Source organism: Camponotus floridanus, unplaced genomic scaffold (genome assembly GCF_003227725.1).
Source record: "Camponotus floridanus strain SB8 unplaced genomic scaffold, Cflo_v7.5 scaffold81, whole genome shotgun sequence".
NCBI classification, from domain to species: Eukaryota; Metazoa; Arthropoda; class Insecta; order Hymenoptera; family Formicidae; genus Camponotus; species Camponotus floridanus.
In genome coordinates, this window is record NW_020229851.1 from 654,353 (window position 1) to 679,886 (window position 25,534).

General features: G+C 40.3%; 2 protein-coding genes across 4 annotated transcripts in view; one reads left to right on the forward strand and one right to left on the reverse strand.

The window, feature by feature from the left end:
• Window positions 1-25,534, reverse strand: part of LOC105256678 (autophagy-related protein 16-1) — a 406,486-nt gene that overhangs the window by 172,845 nt on the left and 208,107 nt on the right. The gene's annotated exons all lie outside the window — the stretch shown is intronic.
• The window catches only part of LOC105256674, a 175,761-nt gene that overhangs the window by 107,547 nt on the left and 42,680 nt on the right, over window positions 1-25,534 (forward strand). For both annotated transcript variants that reach the window (XM_011266805.3, XM_020029193.2), the window contains one exon: window positions 14,389-14,590. In XM_011266805.3, the coding sequence (XP_011265107.1) occupies window positions 14,389-14,590 (202 nt within the window). The remainder of the gene's footprint in view (window positions 1-14,388; window positions 14,591-25,534) is intronic.

Consider the following 25,534-nt stretch of genomic DNA (forward strand, 5'->3'; position numbering starts at 1 on the left):
GAGTGGTATTGTTCTATAATATTTTTCAAGCGCATCTGTCAAGAATAACACGTACCAGTAATTTGCTCCCGACATGAGGAAACTAAAATAGATGCGTGTATAAATTATAATTCCGTAGCAAATTGCCCAATGCTTGAAATAACATCTTGTGAAATTCAACTATTATCATTGAACATGCTTCAAGGTGGATACGATAATAATTCACTAACTGACAAAGATCACGATCAAAACAATAATTCTGTAGGATCTATCGAATCATTTCTTTTTTCATTAAACTATCATATATGCTTGTTTCCATAAAAGAATATAAAATTAATTTTTTCTAATATTAATTAAATTTGATAAATTTTTCTAAATTCTTTCGTGCGAGATATACCGTTTCTAATATTTTTTATGTGTTTGGAAGTCCTTGCATGACGTAAAAATGATCTAATGGCTGAATCGTGCGCAATTCATTCCGTGTCACTTTTTCGAGAACTAACTATATGACCGGAACAGATTCGGTTGAAAGATGGCATCGCGTTCCAATTGCGTGAGCCACTGTAATTCGTGCCGCGAACATCTGGCGAACAGAAATAAAAAGTAAGCGACTTGAGATCTCTAAGCGCGGTGTTTTTTTTTTTTTACGTAATCATCGTGTGCCGAATAATTGCCAAAGGACACGACGCACTAAAATCAAAGGGAGCGCGATCGTTGTTAGCCTTCATTTTGCGTTCGTGTCTTTTATGCCGTCGTAACCATCAACGCGAGCTCGAAAGCACACGTGATAATCTAACGGTGCGGCAAGAAGTAAAGGAACGTAAAGGAACGTTAGCGAAGCGTCTGAGAAGCGGGGAAAGTAAAGGTATTCGCAGGACGCGGATATGCAAAGGATCTCTGAGCATTTTACGCACCGGGACGACCATTTACGGCGAATTTCTCAAGAAAATCGGGCCCTCTCGGCGCAAGTATACCTGTATGTGACAGTTTGACATCTACAAAGTACTCTTTTTACCATCTTTAACCCACCCTTATCTCGCTTCCGCGCTCTCGTTGTCATCCGTCGTGTTCGCATTTTTCTCTCTATGAACTTAAATCGCGAAAGATTTAATCGCGAGATTTCGGCGAAATCAGATTGGACGCCGTGCACAGTGTCAGCTTGATAGAATCTTCTGCAGACCGAAGGCGAGATACAAACGGCGGAGAGAAGGGAAGAGAGGTTAATTCGATCGACTGCAAGTCGGTCAGACGTGGATGTCCGAGAGCGAAGAGGATCTCGGTCACGCTTTGATGGTCTCTTGACACGAGTTTCCTTTCGGCACGGCCGTCGAAGGATCTTTTCGCTGGCATCTTCGCTGTTAAAAGAAAAAAAAACAAAAAGCCCGCACGGATTCGACTTTTATCCGCCGAAACCGAGACAAATAGCCGAATAAAATGTTGCTCGGCCGTGCTATACATAGCACGTGATCGTGATCGACGGCATCGATGTCGACAACAAGAGGACAACGACGACGACGACAACTTACGACGACACGCCGACGTCACGATCACGAAACTTGTGAAGCCGCGGGCCCCGTTAGTCGATGATAGGATCGTCGTTAGACAGGCGAGCGTGAGCGAGTCACCGACCTCTCTCATCGTCTCGTCTCCACGCGTGTCCCTATTTTCCGTTTTCGATGCTTCGCGAAGAACCATTTGCTGCAGAAGGTATCCGGTTCGACAGTCGAGATAATTAGTTCTAGACGATGTATTCGGCTTATGCCGTCCGATCTGGGACTTGAATTGTCTGCTAATATTATGACTCGTCCTAATGCGTTCTTTCGTTCTTCGACATCTCGTCGTAATCAAGATTCGCAAGGAAAATTTACTTCCGTTGATTCGCAACGATAATTTTTCGTCAAACATATCGAGCAAATAAACCTGCTTTTGAAGTTAAAGGATTCCTGTCAAAATAATCGATATTGACAATTCGTTGACATATCGCTGTAGATGTGTTTTTTGCGAGCTTCTTATCCTCGCGATTGCGGAAAATGATGGAAATAATTATGTATAAAGTTACAGGTCATCTACATTCATCTAATAGCCAGCAAACGTAAGAACGTGCAAAACTTTCCTCAGCTTCGCGACTAAAGCTCTTCGGGGGGGGAATGTAAAACAGTTTTTCCGTTCGCCGATTGCATAAATTTGTTTCAACGCGTTAAACATTCAGGCGGAAATTATGCGCGAATTTATATTAGTTTATTAGTTTCCAGTTGAAAAAGTACGGCGTACAACACAACCGGAAACCCTTATCTTTTTTTTTATATAAATAAGTTTCTTCTTCCTCTTTTTACACAAGGCAAAAAGAAAATTGTGTACGATTCACTTTACATTTATAAGATTCTTTCGCCATAATATGCGGCGTGGATTTAACGGGAATTCTATGCTGCGCAAATTCGAAGGAATTCCGCAGAAATGTAGACGGAGTACGTACGTCCATCAAAAATTTATATATGCGTATGTACAACAGCGCCATGTGTACGTAGCCATTTCCTATCCTTTACGACTGCACTTTCCTTCAATCGTCGTTCGTGATTCTATTTTCCTCGTTCCCGGTATTTTCCCGCGTACAGACATACAGTCCCGATAGGGAGAAACAAAAGCGGGATCCGCATACGTATTTTTCTTAAGAACAGTTGCTCAGGTACAAACACCGAGGCGAAATACCTCGCGACTTCCGCGTGAGTCATTTTTTATTTTTATCCTTCCGCCTTTATTTAAACGGGAATTCGAGCGCCGCTATGTGTAGGCGAGTGTGTATAACGGTCCCGCGCATCTTCGACGACGTAAGAGAAAATTGTAAACTTCTCGTGAAACGGTATCGCGAGAAGTTTACAATGATATAGACGGATAAGTGATCCTAAGAGAAACAGCCCCGTCGCGCGGCGAAAGTTTTCCGCTTTGATAGAGGGACCAAGAGACCGATAGCGAGTTCGCGCTTCGCGTCCAAGGGATTCAACTTGGCTGGTATTATTACGCGAATTTTTATATGGTGATTTTCACCGGTAAAATCTGCATGCTAGAGTCAAAGATCTAGAAATGAGCTTGCACTGAGAAAAATCGTTTGATTGTACCAACAAGACGTATATGATTGAAGGCATTTTGGTTAAATCAAACAAGAATTTCTAGTTATCATGATAAGACTTGATTTTTTATAACTAGAACGTTTAATAGATTTTACTATAGAGATTTGGTTAGTATTTTCTGGTTGGATCTATAAAATTTCTTGTTACATTTCCTTGCTTGTCGCTAGACGCCACTCTTAACTTAACTCGTATTCAATATTTGTCATGAAATGTATATAAAGAACTAGTATTAACGTTAAATCCAAAGTATATTTTTTTTCTCTTACGAGCAGTAGTGCCAGAAAGAGGACGCCAGCTCTCTGATTGTGTGTGTTTGAGCTGCAGCCTCTTCTTGCATCACTGTTTATCAGTTTAATTTCTAATAAACTGAATTTAAAATAATTTATTCAATAATCTGGATTGAATTTATCCAATAATCTTGTTGGAATTCAGAATATTAAACAGACTTTTGAGATTAGATGAAAAAAATTTTAGACGATTTGATGCTGGGGAGTTTAGTATTATTAACCAGAAAATTTGGTAAATTTAACAGGAAGAAATTAATCAGATTCATCTGGTAATTCCTACAAGAATTCTGGTTCGTCCATTTTCCAACAGACATACTGGTTGAATCTACCAGAATTCTAATTAATGCAACCAGATTTTTTTCTCAGTGTGGAAGATTAGGTTTTGTTTATTAAATAACCGACGCGGATCTGCTATTCTTTGTGATAAAAGAAAAAGAGGAAATATATATCTCGCAGTTTATTCGCGCGGGCACGCGAGACATTTTCGGATTTATCGGATTTCGTTAAGTCATGGCGGGCGTCGACTTTAGGCCAACTTACGATTGTTATTTCTCGTGCCAAAGCGTCGGATGTAAATCTTCGCGGGAATCCGCGCTCATAAAGTATCCAGTGATTCGCTCTGGCGCGGCTCCAGCTTTTAGCATTTCCGACTTTAAAATGTACCCTAGTGCTGTTAGCTCTTAAACTGCCGATTTCCGGAGGATTTATGCGCGCGGACCGATTCGCGTTGAAATTGCACTACGCGCTTATTACGATCCGCTGTAATTAGAACTATAGATCAACGCGCCGGATAATACATTCGGATACGGCTGACGTCCTCTCTCTTTCTCTCCCTATCCTCTTTCCAAGGCGAGGATAGAACGCCTGGCGAAAGAACGCCGAGCGAGTCGCCGACGTGCGATTGTTCTCGTATTTATTGTGGTCAGCCGACACATCACCGCGGGTTCTTCGCTATCGAATCGACTAACGTCGGCTAACGGATCTTACCTGTCGCATACCATCAGCTGCAACGTCGCGAGTCTACAATGCCGCACGTGCATAGCGTTCGGGACGATGCATAATGACGATTTCCATATAAAATGCGAAAGGCACTCGCGCTACCAGGGCGCTGTCTCTTAATGAGCGATATTAACATTTTCATGTGTGTCATCGAACGGATCGCACGCGATCGCTCGATTGGTACTTTCGTCCTGCATCTGGGGAGAACGACCCGTACCGCAATAAACCGACTTCTTTCCGGAGTGACAATAATGCGATATCGCCGCATCATCGCGCATTGAAACGTGAGTTAACTCGGAGCAGGCAATATTGAACCGCAAGCTATTCGGTCGTATCTATGCATCTGTCTATCGTGTAAAAGTAATTTTACGATAGAATGGAACTGTGGAAAAAAAACGATTAACCGATTAGCCTTCGTCGTATAGTTCACCTTTGATTGAAGATACAATTCGAGCTTTCAAGTCAATACGATATTTGTGCAACATTTATAGAAAATATACATTCAAAGACATGCGCGATTTGTCAGAGACAAATCTGATATAATAGTTTTATTGTATATTTTGAATTTTTGTTGCGCTGTTTAACTTGCGGTAATATAATGAATAATATGATGTAGTTAAAATAATTGATATAGGTAATTAAAAATAATTAATTATATATTGATTAATATATAATTAATATTAATTACATATAATTAATATAGCAATATGCATAAATAATGTACATAAGTAAAATATATTAGCGTAAGGCAAAAGGTGTTCACTTAAGAAATTTGACATTTAAAGATTTGGCACAAAGCAATGCACATCGCTAGATATGCACTTTCGCGGTTATAATCACGAAGTCGCGGTCTGATGCCGCTAGTTGGACAGTTTGACAAATTACACATAATTCACAAGTCAATTTCATACATGGTTGTCTCGCTACGGGAGATAGAGCTGTTGAACGCGGTCACGGTGGGCCAACTCGAGGAACGAATAGGCTCCTTCTATAGGTGAAGACAAATACAAGCTCTCCTCACTGTGTAGAAGAGTTATAAATATTCAAACAGACTACTGATTTAACTTCCTTCTTTCAAAACGTTTATGCAATTCTATTCTTCTGTCTAATGTAACGTATGTAACGTGAATTTGCATGAAAATTAAGCGCTACTCTTCGAATCGTTTCCAACATTTTCCTTGTCATTCAATGCAATCATATCAGTCATAAAATCGATATAAATCGAATAAATCGATATAACAATAATATTGATAGATGTAAAATTTATGCGGAAAGCAGCGGAAAGAATCGACGTGGTAGACGTTCAGTCCTCCTTTCGCGATCCTATCAGACGTTCCCCCAGGCAATTATGTTACGCGGCTATTCTCAAGCGACATGGTCAAAGAAGAAGAATGCATTCGCCGTGCGTCTGTCACCGCTATGCGAACAATCGATGGTGACTTATGTCAGCGAGTCGTGCCTCTTTTCGCATATCTAGCACGATGGACGATGAACATTGCGTGTTGGGGCAAAGCACAGATACTGAATGCCAAAGTGCCTTATATACTGCAGACTGGATTTCAAATAGCCGTGGGAAGTACTGTCTCCGATATCGCCGGGAATACTAAATACTTCGTGCCGCATAATACGTACGCGAGGTGCTATTCAGCATGTAAAACGCACTCGATTATTCGGAATCGAAGTGCATTGCAAAAAACTTTGTTTCTCAGATACGTGTGTATTCAGAAAAGTAAGCCACGGACGTGTATGCAAATGCTTTCCGCGTACGTTTACCGTAGCCTATCGTCAAACAATCTGGTAGAAGAAACGACGAGTTGTCGGGAATTTATTAATTCATTGACAGAAAAAAATTATAAAATTAATTAATAAAAAAATGATATTAATTAATTGACGAAAAAGTAACATTTTTAATCATCACTGAGCTACGTAATTTTATATTTTTCATGTTTCCACACAAGTTGTGAATATTTCGCGACTACTCCTTTGATAAACATGAACTAGATATATATTTAGATTCCTCTAGCAGAAAATTTACATTTAATCTGTTATACTCGTGTGAGTTGCTTTTGATAAAATTATTACGAAATAATTGCTGTATATTTTACATATATAAATATATAATACAATGTGGAAAATATTTATTGCTATAACTTGATAACAATAACATTTTTAATTTTTTATGATTTATAATAAGTCTGAAAAATGTATACTAAGACATTGATATATGTTAATTTAATATCTAATTAATATTTTATTTTAAAAACGTAAATTTCTAAATGCTTATTTTTCACACAAACATGGATAGTCGATCTTTGGATGTATCAAAATTTCATTTTATAATAATTGCAATAGAGAGACCGAGATAGTTTAAAAATCTGAAATTACGATTGTTAATAGCCTATTCAGTAGCCAGAATGTTCTAAAGCTAATCATAAAGTCGTGTAGTCATTCTCGGAAGAAATCTTCGATCGCTTCCGAATCCAACATGCAGAGTCATCTTAGCAGGTTACCGGCCATGAAGGAATAAACAGTAGTCATTGCCTTCGTCATAGCTTAACTAGCTAATTCCCTAGCTCAATCGGGCAGACCGACAGTAATATTTATGCGTTGGAGCACATATTGCATTGATATATATATCGCAAACAATAATTAAAGATTTAAATTATTAAAAGAAATTAGATGTTTCCCTTCAACAATATCTAAAGTACCATACGAACTAGAAAATAAACAAATCTAATATTATAAGAAATATATATTTTGAAATTTCTGTCCTGTATGAATCACACATCACAGAGAAAAATATCATTCTACTGTCAAGAAAAACGATGACTCAGTTTATTTTTCTTTTCTTAAGTAATAGTTTTCTTCAACAAAGGATATATTCTTGATAATAATCTTAAAATATACTTATCGCAAGTGTTAGAAAATCTCATTACCATGTACTCAAAAGAAGAATTTATCTTCTCTTCAAGAATATTGTAAAGTTGTCAAAGAAAACTTACTTTACGTCAACTCTTGTAGTAAGCAAACCAAATTTTTCTTTTAATTTAATATTCTTGACTAAAAATACTGCGCTTACTAAAATTCAGAATATATTCAATTAAATTTAACGCTTGTGGTAAACTTACGATATATTTGCGGATATACATACTTATGATATACTTAAAATAAATAATATTTACTCGAATACGGTATACATTTTTCTCTTGGTACACGTTTGGCAAACGAATTTTCAAGCAAAAGGATTCAATTTTCTCACGATGCAAGTGCGATTACGTTCATGTTCTAACCATTTGAATATAACTAAATAGCACCTCCCGCGAGAACGATAATCACCATCGTGCTTAATTAAGTTTCGTAAAACAGTGCGCGCTTAGTGTGTATCGAAATTATCGGAACGCAGCCGTCGTCGCGTGCACGGCGGTAACGTTAATGACAAGAACTTAAGACAATTACTCGACACTTTGCATTCCCGGCGAGCCGGGAACGAAATGGCGTAGCCGCGTGATCTCCTTGAACGGATCTTGAGCGAGTCGTCCTGTAATTCCGGCAACGCCGAATATTCAATTGCAGCCGCGCGAGAACGCAATCTGCGAGGTGCGAATAGTTTCCGTAGAACCATCGAAAGTAATTATGTTATTGGCTCGTTCCTCCTCGCTTCCTGGCTCCATCGCGGGCCGAATCGCGTGTACAAGATCCAGAGCGCACTTTGCATACGTTTTTCTCGAGCCCTCTTTTTCTCCGCAGTCCGGGTCCCGCCTAGATGCGGTTTCGCGTATTAAATTCTTGCGACAGGCCGCACGATGCATGCACGCAAATTAGAAACATACCATCAGAGATGTACAGCTACGCGGAACGTAACTCGCCCTGACGACATTACACGACGTTAAAAAGTGACGAGGGACAGACTGGGCCTTGACTACCTTTACCGCGCTGTCTCTACCGCTCCTGCATATTTATGACGATAGCAATGAAGGCGACCGAAACGTGCTTTTTTCACGTCGGGGATGAATGAGAGAAAGCAACGGATGTGACGGCGTGCATTATACTTTGCGGTAATGAAATCTTTCGCCAACGCGGAACGTGTTGTTAAACTTGGGCTTGAGCGTAACGTGAAATGACAGCACGCTTTACATAATTGCCGCAGAATTTAGACGTAGAAATTTAGAAATCAGACTTTTCGGAAAGTCGCAACGGTCGACGGCAAAAAGAAAATACGCGCGTTTCTCGAGTATTGCGATATTTTTGTACAACATGACGGGCACTTATTGCGAAATACGATATTGAAGTAACAAAATATGCACAAGTTTACGGTTTGTATTTTATTCCTGCGCTAGACAAGCGCGGTATGGTTGACAGAATACCGTATTGCCGCGAGGGATGAACGTCGATACATTTCTGAAAGTAAAATTCTTGCGACGTTCGCCGCAAGCGGGGGCACGGACACTGAGTGGCATTGAAAAACAAAAGTGTCGGCAGAAGTAGCAAGACAAGTGGGCGCGACGTGGATGAGAAAGCTGACCGTCGCGAGATATGTTAGAAGTACGAGCGCATTCAATTCTTGGAAAAGCGTCCGCAGAGAACGAAAGGGAATAGAAATTCTGTCGAGTGTAAAGGGCAATTGAAAATGTTGGCTCCGATCCAATGTAGAGGCATATCTTATTCGGGCTTCGCATACATGTTAAAAGCGCCTCTTATCTGTAATATTAGTTTTATAAATAAATTCGAGAGGAATTCAATATCCGAAATGCGCGAAAAGACGCACGAATAATATAAATTGGAGTAGAAACACAAGCTGTCACTCGCAAAACTTGAAATATAATCTTTCACAATTTATTGTATATTGGAAATTATATTACTTACACAGAAAAAAAGGACATTCTTGTTTTGAAAATATATTTAGTTTTAACGTGGAAATCTTGAAATGAGATTATATTGTGTTAATTTAAGAAAAATATAATTGCTTGAATAATTGTTTACTCGAATGAAGCCATTTTATATAGTTCAATCGAGAAAAATATATTCTCATGATTTAAGATTTAATTTTCTCGAATGGAAAAGAAACAATGTTAGATGAAAAATAACATTTTGAAATCAAAGATTATAATTTTCTTAAAGTAGAATTAAATGATTATATATTCTTGAGGAGACCATTACAATATTAAAATAAGACTATAATATTGAAATTGAAAATTATTAAATTCTTCTAAGAAGATTATAAATTGTTGCGTGTATACGAAACAATGGAATACGTTCTGAAAGCTCTTAGATTCGAATATAATATCGATCATAGGCAACAGTGGTACACAATTTACTTTAATTCTTTCATTAAATGTACATATTACGGTCAGATGGAGATAGATGTATAACTAGATAGATTTATGTGCCAAGAGAGAGAATATTGTCCATTATCCTCGCATCTATTAGCGTCTAGATTTTTAGAACTTTGTATGGTAACTTCAAATTTGAATAAGAGAAACGGGAGTGACAGTGACATAGACAGTCCGTCGAGAACAAAGGCAAAGTGGCTGTACAATTCTAATTTACTTTTCGTAATTATACAAAGAAATATGTTAGATCATATCTCGCGAAGTTCTCGCGTGTACAAAGAGTGTCAGGTAAATTTGTAACGCTTGTCAGACAGACACGTCGCATATGTACGCCCGTCGTTTCAGAAAACCGAAGCGACTCGCAGAAACCGGGGACAATTATGCCGTCCGGCGCGGCAGCTAGTTGAAAAACTGCGACTTTACACGGTGCGTTAAGTACGTATAACAACCATCCGCAATTATGCGTCAGGAGACAAACGTGCAAATAAATGTGCAACCTTTATACGCGGACGTTTCGGAGTGCGGGATGACTTCACGAGTGTTTCAACTATTGTGCGCCTACGCGAAACAAAGCGCATGACGTACTGTAAAGTCAGTCCTGTTACTAAGCCTGCGATATTGAAATATCTACATACAGTTAGTTGAATAAAATAGCTAGATACAGATAATGATACAAGCTACATAGGCTCTGTTCTATTTAACGGCATGTATCCTACACCTTCCTGTATAAATCCTTTCCTCTTTCCTTTTCTCGTTTACACTCCAGCTCACATGTATACTTAAATCAAACGAGAAGAGCATGAAAATATGCTTAAAAGAAAAGATCCTTGTTAAATGTTAATAAAAAACACGAATAAAAATCATATATAATATATAAAATATAATATCATATATAAAATATAATATCATATATAATATATAAAAATACTTTATAGATATAATTCCAAAAGATAAATAAATAAGTAAATAAATAAATAAGATAAGATTAAAATATTCCAATAATTAAGAATAAATTTAATAAGGAAAGATAAAATTGTAAAAAACGGTATTTGAATTAGTAGCTTAGATTAATAGCTAAAATATTAAAAAGACAAGTTTTACGGGTGAATGAACGAAAAGATGAGAAATCAGAGTTAAGGTTAAGGTTAAAAAACTCATATTCGAAAAAAAAGTATAACGATCAAGCATTTGAGTAACTGCTTGCTAACGATTAAAAATAAATGAATGCCTGTCAGAGCGAATATAATTTAAGATCCCATTCGGTATCTAACCTGTTTCATTTATTCGCCGTTATAATACATATAATTAACGTAAATTTTCGAGCAGCATACAATAAACGTCGAAACACGAATAAAATTTAAATTTAGAGTCTTAATATATACGCAGACATCGCTATCAACATCATCATCATCATCATCATGATCATCATCATCTTCATTTACTTGATTTGCATTGATTTGATTCGCAAAATCGTAAAAATGTTATCCTATCTCGGCAAGGTAAGCTCTTATATTGCCGCTTTTACATATGTCGTTGTCCAGTATTTTACGATAAAAACAGAATTGATTAACACATGTAAAAAGCATTAACAACTCTACGCGGAACCAGCAGTTAGGTCAGCTTACTTCACCTTATTTACGATTTTATCGAGCTACCTGAGGCAGAGATTACGCCTTCCGAACAGGTTCTCGTACCGCATTCGCAGTGACATTCATTGCTGCAGATCGCTGAAAGTCTAACCGCGTAGAATATAGAAAAGGAATCTCATTGCCTTTGTTGGCGCGCCGGAACGAGAAGTCGCGGGGAGGAAGAGAGAGAGAAAAAGAGAAAGGAGGGAAAAAGAGGAGAGCTCCGAGAAAGCCCAGATTATACATCAGATTCAGGGCGACGACGTCGTTGCCGATGCTGCTTGAGCTGAAATCGTATCTAAATGTACCCCGTATATCAGAAATCGAACTATTCCTTGGCGCTCATGTACGGGGATGGTTTACGTGTGTCATTTCGCGAGATGGCCGCGCTACTCTGTCGTAGATGCGCCCCGACCATCTTTCGCGACAAGCCGCGAGCGAAAATTTTCTCCACCCCTTCTTCCCACCGCCGTCCTTGCTTTACGATTGATTCACGGAACATTTCGAGTATTTATGATAGGGATATTAGATGAAACGCTATTTCGTGTCCCGATACGTTATCAAGGTGTTTCTATCGATACCGAGTCCATAATTTAGGATCATCATAATGCGATAAAAATCTACTAGGTGCTCGTTCAACGAATCATTTCCTCCCGCATAAGTATGATGCATCTTCCAAGTCGGGAGAATTTTCTTAAGTGCAATGTTAGCGGGGAGTGTCAACATCTGCTAATCTAGGTTTACGTGTTTGCTCTATTAAATGGAACCGGTATATTATCACTGATGAAAAATAGTTTCAATTATAAATGCGGCATTGCAGGCCGTGCAATCTTGTCATCGTTTTAATCAGTATTCATTTTCGCTGCTTTAGTTTAGGAGAGTGCGTTGATCGCGATTACATTTCAGCGTATAAATATATTCTATAGGCCTCATTAAGATTGCACTAATGAAATGCAAATGGAAAAACGCTAGAAAATTGACACAACGGTGTATCCCTTTATTATGTTTCTTATTATTAGTTATGCAAATATGATCTATAAATACCCATTTCGTATTAACACACTCCTGCATTTTGAATTTTAATTAACGTTCGGTAATAAATTTATGTATGAATTGGTAGTTATATTCATTTCTTTCAAGGTGTAAACCCACACGGTACAAAACTAAGTAATTAAACGAACGGTGAAAACACGTGATGATACTGCCAATGGATAGCACACGTGTACTGCTGTATGTACCATTCTCCGCGAATCGAATATAACAAATACACATCCCACGTAAAACAACGGAATCGATCGGGAGTGCGGGGGAGTGTGCTTGTTCCGGCAATGTTTTACTATGCGTATGCTGATTCCGCGGTGAATTGCGCTTTGTACTCATCGAAATAACGATTTCGCTTCTCTAATTGGAAAGAGGTCACAAATCCTACCTCAAAATGTGAAAGCTCGCGGTTATACGATATATTATACCATATATTGCGAAAAAATTTTTTTGCTCTCTTTTAATAATCATCGCTCTGTTTAATATTATCTCCGCATTTTATATCTATCCATGTGTGTCTTTCTCTACTTTAACAGATTCCAAACCAGTAAAGGTGTAAAAAAGCTATCGGAAAATGAGGAAAAAAGAGAAAATATAGGAAATGAGATGTAGATAGATGAAAAGTTAAAACATGTTGAAAAATTGTATTCGTACCTACGTAAAATATATATATTTAAGATTCGATAATGTGCCATTATCGCGTGTAATACGACAGTATTATAAAGAATAAGTGATGTTTCTTCTGCGTGTGAATTTGCGAGCTCCGGAAGTGGGCATTCATGATCATAATGTGGCGCGTATGTTTCTCAGTCTACAATAAGGTAACATCTTCCTACAATTTGAAGTTTCACGGGTAAGTCGACCGCGGTTGATCGCTGTAAAGAATCCATCTATGCCGTGGCCGCAACCTCGACCACAGTCTCGCATAGTCGCCATTAAAAACAGGCAACGGCATTAGCTTGCACGGCCTCGCAAGGCGTGACCTGCTGATGGCAGGTAATTGAATATCTTTAGCGCCTCTTTGAAGATCGACGTGCCGCGTTTCGATTCGTCGCGCTTCAGAAAATCTCCCTTCATCCATCCCCTCTCGCAATCTCTCAAGTATTTTTCATTATCTTAATAGCTTATTACGTCCCCTTCGAGTTTTATGTAATTTTTCATCTTGTCTCTCACATAAATGCCCTTTATTATTTATACATGTGAAACAAAATCTCTTCATCTAAAATGAAACATCAATATTCCCTTTTCAATTAACGCATAGCTTTCGATTAAATTTCACAATTATAGAAAAGTATATACTTAAAAAGAACGTATATCTTGATTGGAAAAAATTTTATTAAATTTTTACTATTATTTTCTCTGTCGTCTCTTATCTCTTTAATTTTTCTCCTCTTCTTTTCCTTTTCTCTTTCTAACAAGCCCAACTTCAACTGCAAGTTTTCCACGAGTCATGATCGAAGCTCCCGTCACATAGCGGAGATTAATTACGATTTAGCAAAGAGCGGATGACGTATGACGAGACGTGGGTGGAGTGTCTACTTCGTCGCTTATCGCGACGCGAGCCAATAACCGAGGAAGAACATAGTATTCGCACCGGTGAATGATAAACGCGCTGATCTATCAAAATTGTAGTCCAACCCGACAACGTCTATAGAATACCGAAATATCACACGCATCGACCCTGAACGATATATAACACTGTATACCACTTTTAATAGCCTATACACAATATTGTAAAGCTCGGTTATCAAAGATGAAAGATAAAACATCGCACGTCATTTTTGAAATAATATTCTTACACTTTACAAATGTACATGTAAATTCCAATTTTCACGATAATTTTGATGATGAATATTTTAATCAAGCGGATTGAAAGATATAAAATATATAAAAGATGAATAAAATATTTTCCTAAAATCACTTGCAATGTCGTCTTTGAAATATTTTTAATATAATATTGTATGCCGAATTAATTTGGAATCATTCTTCCATGTTTCAGGTGCACTATCGCAATCCCAGTTTCCCGTGTTCACGATTTACGCCCAAAAGAGTTGCCTGGCGGTGAAGCCTTGCGAGCGCGCTTGGTGCATCGATAGAGTCCAGGGATACCGTCTTCAGGGTCACGCACGCAGAACCATGACCGCCTCCTCGAGGCAACACTGCCTCGAGCTCTGCCTCGGCGAGCGAGACTTTCTGTGTCGGTGAGTAACCCGGAACGTTTTCCAACTTATATACGTAAGCGTAGAATTGTCCGATTGCTCGTTTTCCACCGATCTACTTCCCTATCCGCTTCGTCGCGGATACCGTGTCTACGTAGAGCAAAAGAAGGAATCGACTCGTCGTAATATTCGTCGTGAATCGGTACGCAGAGGGAACGCCGGTTCGAGTAGCCTTCGAGAAGCGTACGCTCCGATGCATTTTCCACTTATTGGATTCTTGGACTAGCTAGACGACGTTACACTACGCTCCTATACACTCTCGAGTGTTTCTCAGACATGAACCGTACGCTTGAACATTTCATGCGAAAGAAAATGGCTAAGAATACGGTAGGAAAAGCTAGAAAGGGTCAATCTAGTCCGCGCTAAAATTGCTCTGTTTTCGAGAGAAGTTTCCGCGATGGTATAAGTAAGAATAAGGTGCAGGATAATACTAAATTTTATTATATGGAATGATAGCGCGAAGAAATCTTATTAAAAGAACCTATACGAATCTTCTTATGTTTGCTTGTGATATTTTTGAAAATAAACTAGTAGATGCGCATACGAGAAAATTAATTGGAAAATTAATTAAACATGCAGAGAATTATCTAAATATATACAAGTACGATGAAAATATATACAAGTACGATGAAAATATATACAAGTACGATGATATTTTGTACAAGAAATATATACAAGTACGATGAAATGACGATAAGTGTAATGAAAAATATAATAAAAAAATGCTCGTGTCAATATATTGTTATCCTCATAAATGCACGGTGTGATATATTATATTTCGCCACACCACTGACATTAATAAGTCATCGTAATAGTAACGGTACCCACATACGAATGAAATTTTTACTGTTGAATTTGAATCTCTTATCGAATAAAATGCATATAAAATTAATCCTTTTAATTTCATTTTATTCGTACAAAAATAAAATATTTATTTTCAACATACTCGAATGAGCATCATACGTAATGATATCAATTAATCTTGATCGCGTCTTGCAATCGTACTTGAAAATTTATAGACTACTTCTGGCTATATAATGCCCGAAGAAATTATTTGAATCTCTTATCGAATAAAATGCATATAAAATTAATCCTTTTAATTTCTTTTTATTCGTACGAAAATAAAATATTTATTTTCAACATACTCGAATGAGCATCATACGTAATGATATCAATTAATCTTGATCGCGTCTTGCAATCGTACTTGAAAATTTATAGACTACTTCTGGCTATATAATGCCCGAAGAAATTGATACGCTACGAGACTTTACTAGCTAACGAACTAGACATTGAAGCAAACCTATGGTGTTTTACGAGCGTAGGCGCCAGTAATCCGGCGTTGACAAACGTGTCCTTGTTGCAGATCACATGCATCGTCGCGTTGATCTTATTTATCGTAATGCGTAACGGCGCGTAACCGGATGCAGTAATGCGTATCGCGGCGTCCTTATTGCGCGCGCTTATAAATAATGCAGTTCCGCCTGGACCCCGGATAGCGCGTTCTTCGTATGCGCTCGGTATAGTATCCGGAGCGTAATGACCGATGCACTTTCATTACTTCCCCAACGAACGAGGGAGCGAGATAGAAGAATAGCTTAGGGGGGAAGAGGTATAGAGTGGCACCAGTATCGTGTTACTTTATGGCACGATTATATTGCATTTTAATTGCTCCCTTTCACACGCACCGCTATATGGCAAACTGTTTCGATCGCGTAATGCGAACTATTCTTCGTATAATACATTACGTGTATGAAAATCGCGTGAAAAACGGATATCCCGTTTCAACGGGACGGATGGGAGCGAACGGATGAGATATTCATGCGGTACCAATTACATGGTGTTACGTTCTTCCGGTAATCAGATTTATTTTTCATACGTTAAAATTCGCGAATTTTGTCCCGCGCGAAATGCTCGCACACACGCGTTTCGTATTCCCTTTGATACGCAAGTTGAGTATTCGACATACGAATATTTGCAGTGCCGCATTCCTGTTCTTTCTCACTTGCGGGAGAAGGGCGTTTTTGTGCGCGCATCGTTATTGCCAATTCTCCTTCCCCGATCGTTATCATCGGTTACAAGTGAGCGTCTAGACAAGAATGATTTCTCGTGCCACGATTGACCGTTAGACACTTAAGAATTTTTCCCGCGAAAGTAATGATTATATCGATCCGAAGACTTTCTACGATTCACCATATGTTGATTTATATGCTAATCCGCACAGCCCATCTATCAATTACAGCGCTGATCTATAATTACATTCGCCTTTGGAATGCGCTTTTTACCACACGTGGTGGTAAGAATATTTTTACTCGCTTTGAAATGCTCTTTGAATGCGCCAAGCATTTCGAATGTAACACGTGTTTGCTCGATAAAAAGTCGTGTCGAAAAATATTTTTTTTATTTTAAATAAACATATTTTTACATATGTAAAATACATATCGATATGTTATTTTCTATATTTTTATAAATTGTATGCACACGTTTTGCGATGTTTCGTTTACGTCTATTATTAAAAGGGCGCTGGTTGGTTTAAATTTTCTACGGCGGTGCCGCCACGACATAGATAAAATTAGATGAGTTAGTTGTGGGAAACCAAGTGTCAAGGTATCAGACACTTTTCATTGGCCAAGTATGCGGAAGACGACGGGTCGGCGCGTCTTCCGATTTCGATAAAGCTCGGTGTTGCAGCGCGCGTTTATGCGGTATCACGCCGACGCGTCAAGGTTCGCGTCCGTGAGGCCGAGCGTGCCAGGTGAATGTGCACGTGCACACCTTGAAAGCCTCCAAAGCGAAAGGTCTCTGCCAGCTGGTCTCTCGGAACCGACCCCAGAGCTGGCCCCGGTCGACTCCGACCCGAGACAAGGTCGAGAGGTCCTTGGCCAGGCGGAACCGTATCAAAAGTAGCATAGCTGCGCTTTTTGAGGCCCTCGGTGTTTGAGGAAACCGTGGAAAAGAGAGCACCGGCGTGAATATATGCATGAGCGACCCAACTGCTGAAGCAAATTTCCTGAACAAGCGCGCAACTCGGGCTGCAGGCATAATTCGCTTTAATCTTCTCCGAAGAGAAATGGAAAAAATGGCGTGAAAAGAAAAGGAGAAACAGCAAAAAAGACAAAAAAAAAACGAAACGAGAAAAAAACTAGAAATTTTCTCCGTTTATCTCGATTTTCGTAATAAAACTGGATGAAAAATACCAAATTGCGGTTACGTCCTTTTAATCCGATTCGTTATGCAAGAAGGATCCTCGGCCATCGCGCACGCTACGCGGAATTCGGTCAAATAATTAGCGTTAATTTATTTCGGGGCGATTTATTGTGAGAGCTGTGGGTGTAACATTAATATTAATTGGCATTGCAAATTGAATAGGAGAATAATAATTATTTGATATACGCTCGTTTCAGCGGAGGCTGTTTAATCGGGAGCATCCGTATTCATAAACGCCGCGAAATAATTCGGTACGAGAACTCGCAACGATATCGACTCGAATCATATATAAATCGCGCCGGTATCGAGCCGAGGCGATCGACAGAAACGTGCCGTGCAAAGAGGAACAACAATGAAACATTTATCCACGAGATAATGCACGACGAGATAATGCACGGATTCAGAGATCATTGCGCACGGAGGGAGCAACACGGGCGTACACATCCTTAGAGCTCGCGTAATCTCTCTCTGCTCTAACCCGGCTAACCTTGCGAGGTCAATGGTGTACAGCGGTAGAAAACATTTAGGAAATTACATAAGTGCATCCTCTGTCGTTGAGGAAAAGTCGGGAGCGGAATGGAACGGTAGGGAAGCGAGTAGGGTGACCCTTCGACATCAACGCGGAAGAAATCGCGGGAAGGAAGTTGGCTGTTTCATTAAATGTAGATAAATCTGCGCAGCTGCGCATCCTCCGGTCGGCGCGCGCCCCGCTGCAATTGTTCGCTGTACCGCTCGCTGCTCGCGGATAATCAAGAGAAACCCGCGGCATTATGTTATTGCGCAACAATGCGCGCGTGTGATCCCGAAGGTCGGCAGACGTCGTGACGCTCCGGTTGTCTCGCACCGACGAGTAGACCCGTAACATCGCGTACTCTCCGAAGAAGAACGCCGATGAAGATTGCATTAACATTCCATGGGAACGGGTACTCCCCCTCCGCGCACAATCGCCTGATTAGATATTGTCGGCGCGGAATTCTTTCACGGGAACAACCCTGATTTCCAACGAGGGCGCTTCGCGGGAAGATGGCGCCCCGTTAATCGCTCCAACTACGAGATTATTGAGATTTATTACGTTGCGACTTAAGATCACGCCCGACGTTAATGAAAGATAATACGGTTCATTTTCCAATCGGGTTTCGCACATTAGCAAAAATCGTTGGCGGTTTCCGCTTCTAGATTTTCTCTCGCTTTACGCGTTACAAAGTCCGTTGTTCTTTTTTTCGACAAGTTGTTTCGAAGCTGACTTTTCTGTAACTTCACTTATTCACGGAAATTGTAACATCTTAAACGACGTTCGCCGTGCACGAGAATTGGTCTCTTACGTGAAATTGTCGGGAACGACTGAAGAAATTTTCCAAGCTGACCGGAGCATGAAAATGACGCAATAAAAGGTTTATCGCGGAAGCAGATATATTTCGTTCGTTCGATGCATTGGTGATTTGTTGCGAACAAATAGTAAAAGACTGAGAGCGTACCTCGAGTGATGTGCTCTGGATGAGCGTTCGAGAGAACCGCGGCAGAGAATAGGAAGAACGAGAAAGAGAAAAGACGGGGGAGGAGGAAGAAGAAGAGGAGGCTGAGAGATCGTTGTGCACGCTTACGACCAGCGGGACTGGTCGGGCGATCGATCAAACGCGAATCGGTCGTTCGAGAATCGTTCTGCTGCTACAGGGGGCTCGAACCTGGGCGATGGCTGTTCACGAGAGATAGATTATTACTGCCGGTGCGCTGGTATCGGCGTTCTCCTTGTTACCAGGTAATGAGTTTATTGTTTAAGAATCACGCCGGAGTTAGGTACACGTGCTCTCTCTCTCTCTCCGCAATCAATTACAATAATGTAATATAATCGTAGCGGGGTTCCGTGGCGCGCTATGTATAATGAGGTCTCTTCTCCCTAATGAGAGTATTGGTTCGCAAGATGTGGCCCCGTGCTCATTCTAAGCACGTACACACGTGCCGGCATATATATTCGAGTAACGCGCGTATAAGTACGGTAAGATGCACGTACGATATAGCGTCGTGGATGTATCCACATACCTTCTGCACGCGTGCGTGCATAAGGCGAGGCGAAATGAAAGAGCGGAGAGCGAGATAGCGGAAACATTCGCGCCAACTTTGGCGTATGCGGGCGCGAGTTGTAAATCTCGGAAAAAAGTTTAGCCGAGCACCCAGGGCGCGCGCGTTACGCGTAGATAAAAAGTTGCGAGGGAAGTTCGCGAGACGAAAAATTCGAATCTTACGTCTCCCGGCGACGGCAGCCAAGGTCCTCGGAAATCATTAATCTGGACGTGTCACATCGGACACGGCCTGAACGGAGAATCTCCCGGAAACGGCGGACACGAAATTCCTTTTATCTCGGTGTTAACTCAGCGATCCGGGAATTCAGACAATTTGCATTGCTGATAATTGTAAGGAGCTTTCTTACTTCCTATAGTAACGCCTCGACCTAGTGGATTCGCACGATCCCGCTCGGACGCGTTCCTAAAAGCGGATATTCGCGCTGACATTATTACGGGGACGCGCCAGCGTCCCTGTGAAATCTCGCCACTTTGTTCGCTCTTTGACACCTCCCTTGTGTCGTTCAAATCGAATTCTACAAATGAACGGCTGCGAAAGCCGAAGCTGGCGAGATAAAGAGCACTTACGCATCGTGACTGCGCCGAAGTGCCGAGCGCGGCAAACTTTCTGAAAAAAAATTAACGTTTTGAAACGGTACGACGTCAAGGGCACTACAGGATGAATGAGAGTTCGGCTCCGGCTTTTATCCCACAAAGTCGAGTATCGCGGACGGGATTCGCTGGGGAGGAGCGGTCTGGGCAAGAAGAGAACGCGTGGAATGCAAGCTGCGAAATGGCCGTGGCAACCCGAGTATTTTTGGTACGAGCGGACGATGAAAACGCCACCGTGTCTACTGTACTAATTGTGACATAATCAGGAAAAACGGCGGTCGTGAATTATGCAAGCTTCTCTAGTGTTTCTGTTTAAATAACACTTGAAAGCTCACATTAAATCACACACATAAATCTTGAGTAAGCTTAATTAGCGTTCAAAGATTGTGAAAGAAGATGAATTAAAATAATCAAATGCAGTAAGAGAGCTCCAAAAGTATTAATTCTTATTTATTATTTTGTCGTCTTTACCTGTATTAAATAATTTTGGAGAAAGTGTAAATTTATAATATATATTCGTGTAATATTAAATGTATGATATTTGAAAAAATTTTCATTACAATTACGATAGTGCATATTGAATGATTTTATTGATGCTGTTGCGAAATTTGCTGATATGAAAAACAAAATATTGATTTTTGAATAACCTGCTGTTTCTATTTAAATCTTTTATATCTTATATTTTATATATTGCTGATTCTCTCTCTAAAATAACTTTTAAAATATGCATATGTTTATAAAGGTATAGTGATTATTTCAAATTTAAAATTTGTGAAAAGTGCTAAAAAGATTTTCATACAGGCTTCCGCATATACTAAATTAATAAAGTTATATGCCATTACTTTAATATAATTTTCATTTACAATTCTATTGTACTTTTATAATGCTTCTAAATTTGAAATGATAATACATCGAAGCTGTATAATTTCGATAATATATTAAATTATTATAATAATAAAATACATTAAATTAGCTTAATTTTGCATAACTAAATTGCTCATCGCGATGCAATTAGCAAAATTAAGCTAACTGAATATCATTTCTCTTAATCCTATACGGACTTTTTGGCACATTGAATATTATTATCATTTTCTCGATAACAGACATTAACGCTTACACAAGAAAACTAGTCTCTCTTGCTGTGCGCTTAGTTATGCACTTAACGTTAGGAACGCTGCCCGACGTAACACGTCCAATTATAAGTGCGAAATTCATTGTTGGAGAGTCCAAGAGAATTCGACTTATTCCCCGGCGTTTGAAAGACTGCCAACAGGCGAGATACGCTTCGGTGGGATGTACCGGCGAACTACTTAGAACAGCAACAATCTCGAAGTCGAGATACTCCCACGAGAAATCTCCGTGGATCGTGCAGCGAAAAGAGCGTTGGAAGAAAGTAACCGCAAAAGAGCGAAGGCAACATCGACATATCGAAGATAACTAGAGCGAGAGAGAGAGAAAGTAATTTGGTAGAATTCTCGATAGTAGAAGAGCAACAATATTTATATATAACTCGATATGAGTAAAGAAAGATGAGAAAAAGAAGGAGAGATATAAAGAGAAAAATATTTCCACGCCTAATATATAATATTGACACGTCAAAGATCCTAAGGGAATAAAGTGATAATTGCAATCATCGTTGTTTATAAAAGAATAAAAGGATAGGTGTTTTATCGTTCAAGGGAACACACAGAGAAAAATGTATACTGCATTCAAGTAAATATTATTTATTTTAGGTATATCGTAAGTTTATATATCCGCAAATACACCACAAGTTCACCACAAGCGTTAAATTTAGTTGAATATATCAGTATCACAAGTTCACCACAAGCGTTAAATTTAATTGAATATATTTTGAATTTTAATAAGTGCAGTGAAGAATATTAAATTAAAACAAAAATTTGGTTTGCTTCCTACATAAAATAAGTTTGATTTTTCTTTGATACAACTTTACAATATTCTTGAAGGGAAAATAAATTCTTCTTTCGAGTACATGATAATGAGATTTTCCAACACTTGTGATGAGTATATTTTAAGACTAGAGATCAACAATATCAAGAATATATTCTTTGTTGAAGAAAACTATTACTTGAAAAAGGAAAAATAAACTAATCGGAAAAGTAATCGCTTTTCTTGACAGTAGAATGATATTTTTCTCTGTGCAGTTATAGCGTGTTGCTTATTAGAAGAGTTGTACGCCAGCCATAAATTCGCGAAACACGCCATTTAATATCGCATCGCGGATTAACAGTCGCAACTCGGTCTTCCTATTGTATTTGGCTTGTCACAGTAAATGAGCCCCTATAGTACTCCACATTTCGGTACGCGTCGCAATCTGCTCCAATTGCAATAATCCTGGCGATTGCGCGCTCAAATTCGGCGTGTCCTTAATTTTCGCACGGTAACCTCGGCTATTCGCACCATTCCAAACTTCTTCGCAATATTCCGCTGTGTAATTTTTGCTCCGGTTATCGTGAGTCGTTACACAAATAGCTGCGTGACTAGATACGATCGCTGACGGGGGAGCACGGTCGCAAACTCGATTGCGAATTCGAGGAACGAAGTGCTTCTTACGTTGAATGGCATCGGTGGCGCGAGGGGTAAAGGTCCGGTAACGAAGTTTAAAGGACACGAATCGAATATGAAGAAAGTTCAAGATGGGTTAAATGCGGCGAGCGGGAAGGTACGATAAAAGAGAGACGAGAACGGCGTTGCCGATGAAGAGTAAGCTTGATCCGGGCTTATAATGTGCAACAGCACTTCTACTTGGCATGCAACGAGCAATTATCATCATGCAGCCGAGTTAGAGACGCTCACGCATGTGGCATACCACTTTCCGCGGTCGCTCACCGCAGTGGTGCGGATATGCATCTGGATGTGGGAAAATTATATAAAAAGATGGTCGAGAGTGAGAGACGGAGACAGAGAGAGAGACTTGTTACCGCATGAAATTCATAGTTACTCGCATCGACAACTGAAAAAGTCACAACACGCTGACACGGTAATTGCGAGGAGAAGAGGGACCGCGCCGAGTCGTCGGAAAAAGGCAAATTATTGCCGCATAGTTAAGAAACTGAAGACGCGTAACGAGCCATGCGATGCGGTTTTCAACGTGTCGAGATTTTTCGCGACGAAATAGGTAATATATAGATAGGATGGAATGTGTTAAGAAAACGGACGTCGGTTTAAGCGACATGCGCATAGTCGTAACGTACACATGTAAATATTTAAATAAAATTAATAAAGATAAACGACTGAGCTTTAAACAAGATGGATTTTGGCGTGGAGGCATCATTAAAAGTGCGCAACACGAAGACGCGAATTATCCGCGCATCGGTAGGTTGCGCAGGATGCTAGAAAAAGCATAGAAAGGCTAGAGAAGAAGAGGAGGAACAAATAAAGCAGCCATCTCCCGCGTGGATAGCGTATCTCTCTGTGAAAAGGTTTTAACGCCGGCGAGCACAAAGTAATCAATCATCCGGCAAAGTTGTTTAATCCCGGCAATAACTTGCGCCACGCCAACATATCGTGCTACGAGACCGGCGTAAACAGGGACTTGTTATCGACGGAAAAGACCTCACGCAAGAAAATGATAAGTTTCAAACCGACACATGTGGAAAATTCATTTCGATCGCACGCGAATACGATTAGTTTATTTCGTATCCGATCCAAGTCGCGAACCATAATTCTTTACTTTAACCCATTCAGACCCTATGTACACAATTGTGCACAAAACTTTAAAATCATGTAAAATGGTTATTTTTTAAGAATGAGTTTCCCTGCGATCTCTCGCTGGACTTGGAAATTAATTCCTAACAGTTATAAAAAAAAACCCTTAGCATCAATAAAAATTAATTCGATAATTTTTTACATTATCAGAAAAAATTCAGGTCTGAATGAGTTAACACGTCCATAACGGCGAGCGCAGACTATCGGGGTAAAAATTTTCTTGCGGTAAAAGTCGCGAGATGCTTTACGATTCTACATGTACAACGTATACTGCATTCTCTTCGCTGCAATTTTCCTCCAGTAACGTCCTTTTTACGCGGCCGGAGACTGTATAATGCAGACGTTGATAATACCTAAGTGCCTGCATTGGCGGATCGTCCAATCGTCGTTACGTACGTAGGGTTACGTTTTCCCGTAAATAGCCGTTCTCCATTACCTCGGCGAGTTACGCCAGCGGAACGCCTATGGAATCGTTCGAATACCACGTGTCGGTGGTGCTTGGACGCTTGGTCGCTCGCGCGCGCGCACGTATATACATATCGCAACGGCAGTAACGGCAGTTCCCGAAGGATGGAAGGAAGAGGATCTGCCCAATATGCCTAATTAAATCCATCCGCGCGATCACGAAGCGTGGCGCAATCATTCCGGCCTCGGTTGCGATCTCTTGGTAGCGCGGACGATGAACCATCCGCCCTTGAACCATCCTTTTCCGGCTCCGCCGTCTCCGGGAGATGGTCTCGTCGTCGACGTTTCTCCTTCCCTTTCGCACTCGGATTCCTCGCTTTCGTTTACCGTTGGACACGCACGCTCGGTCCGCCTGCGGGTCCGCTTCGTTCTATCCGCGTCGGATATTATCGCGAAACCGCAAGGGTATTTTTCTCAGCCGCGCCAAGCACGCAGCTGCGTTGCGCGGTTCCGCACGGACACATGCGTAATTACGTCCAACCATTCTCGACAACGGCGTCCTCGGGATTCTCGTGTGCCGACCGCGACCGTACGCAAGCTTGCTCGTATCATCTACGTGGAATACATCCTACAGCGAACGCTGAAATGGACCGGAACGTGTCAGTTCGTTTAGTCGGAGCGAGGGACCAGCGCAAGAGCTAATGATTAGGAGAGATGGGGAGAGGCAGAGAAAGATCTCACACGCGTACACGCGGCTAGATAATCGTCCGGCCCCGCTGCGGTCCGGTATCGCTCTCGGCCTTCGAGGTTAAATTGCGATCAAGGGCTTAACGGTGGTTCCCAAGGCCGGTACAAGTACGTGACTGATTTCTACGATTTATTCGCGTTCGCAGTTCGTCCCGCACGTATTATCGATTCCATC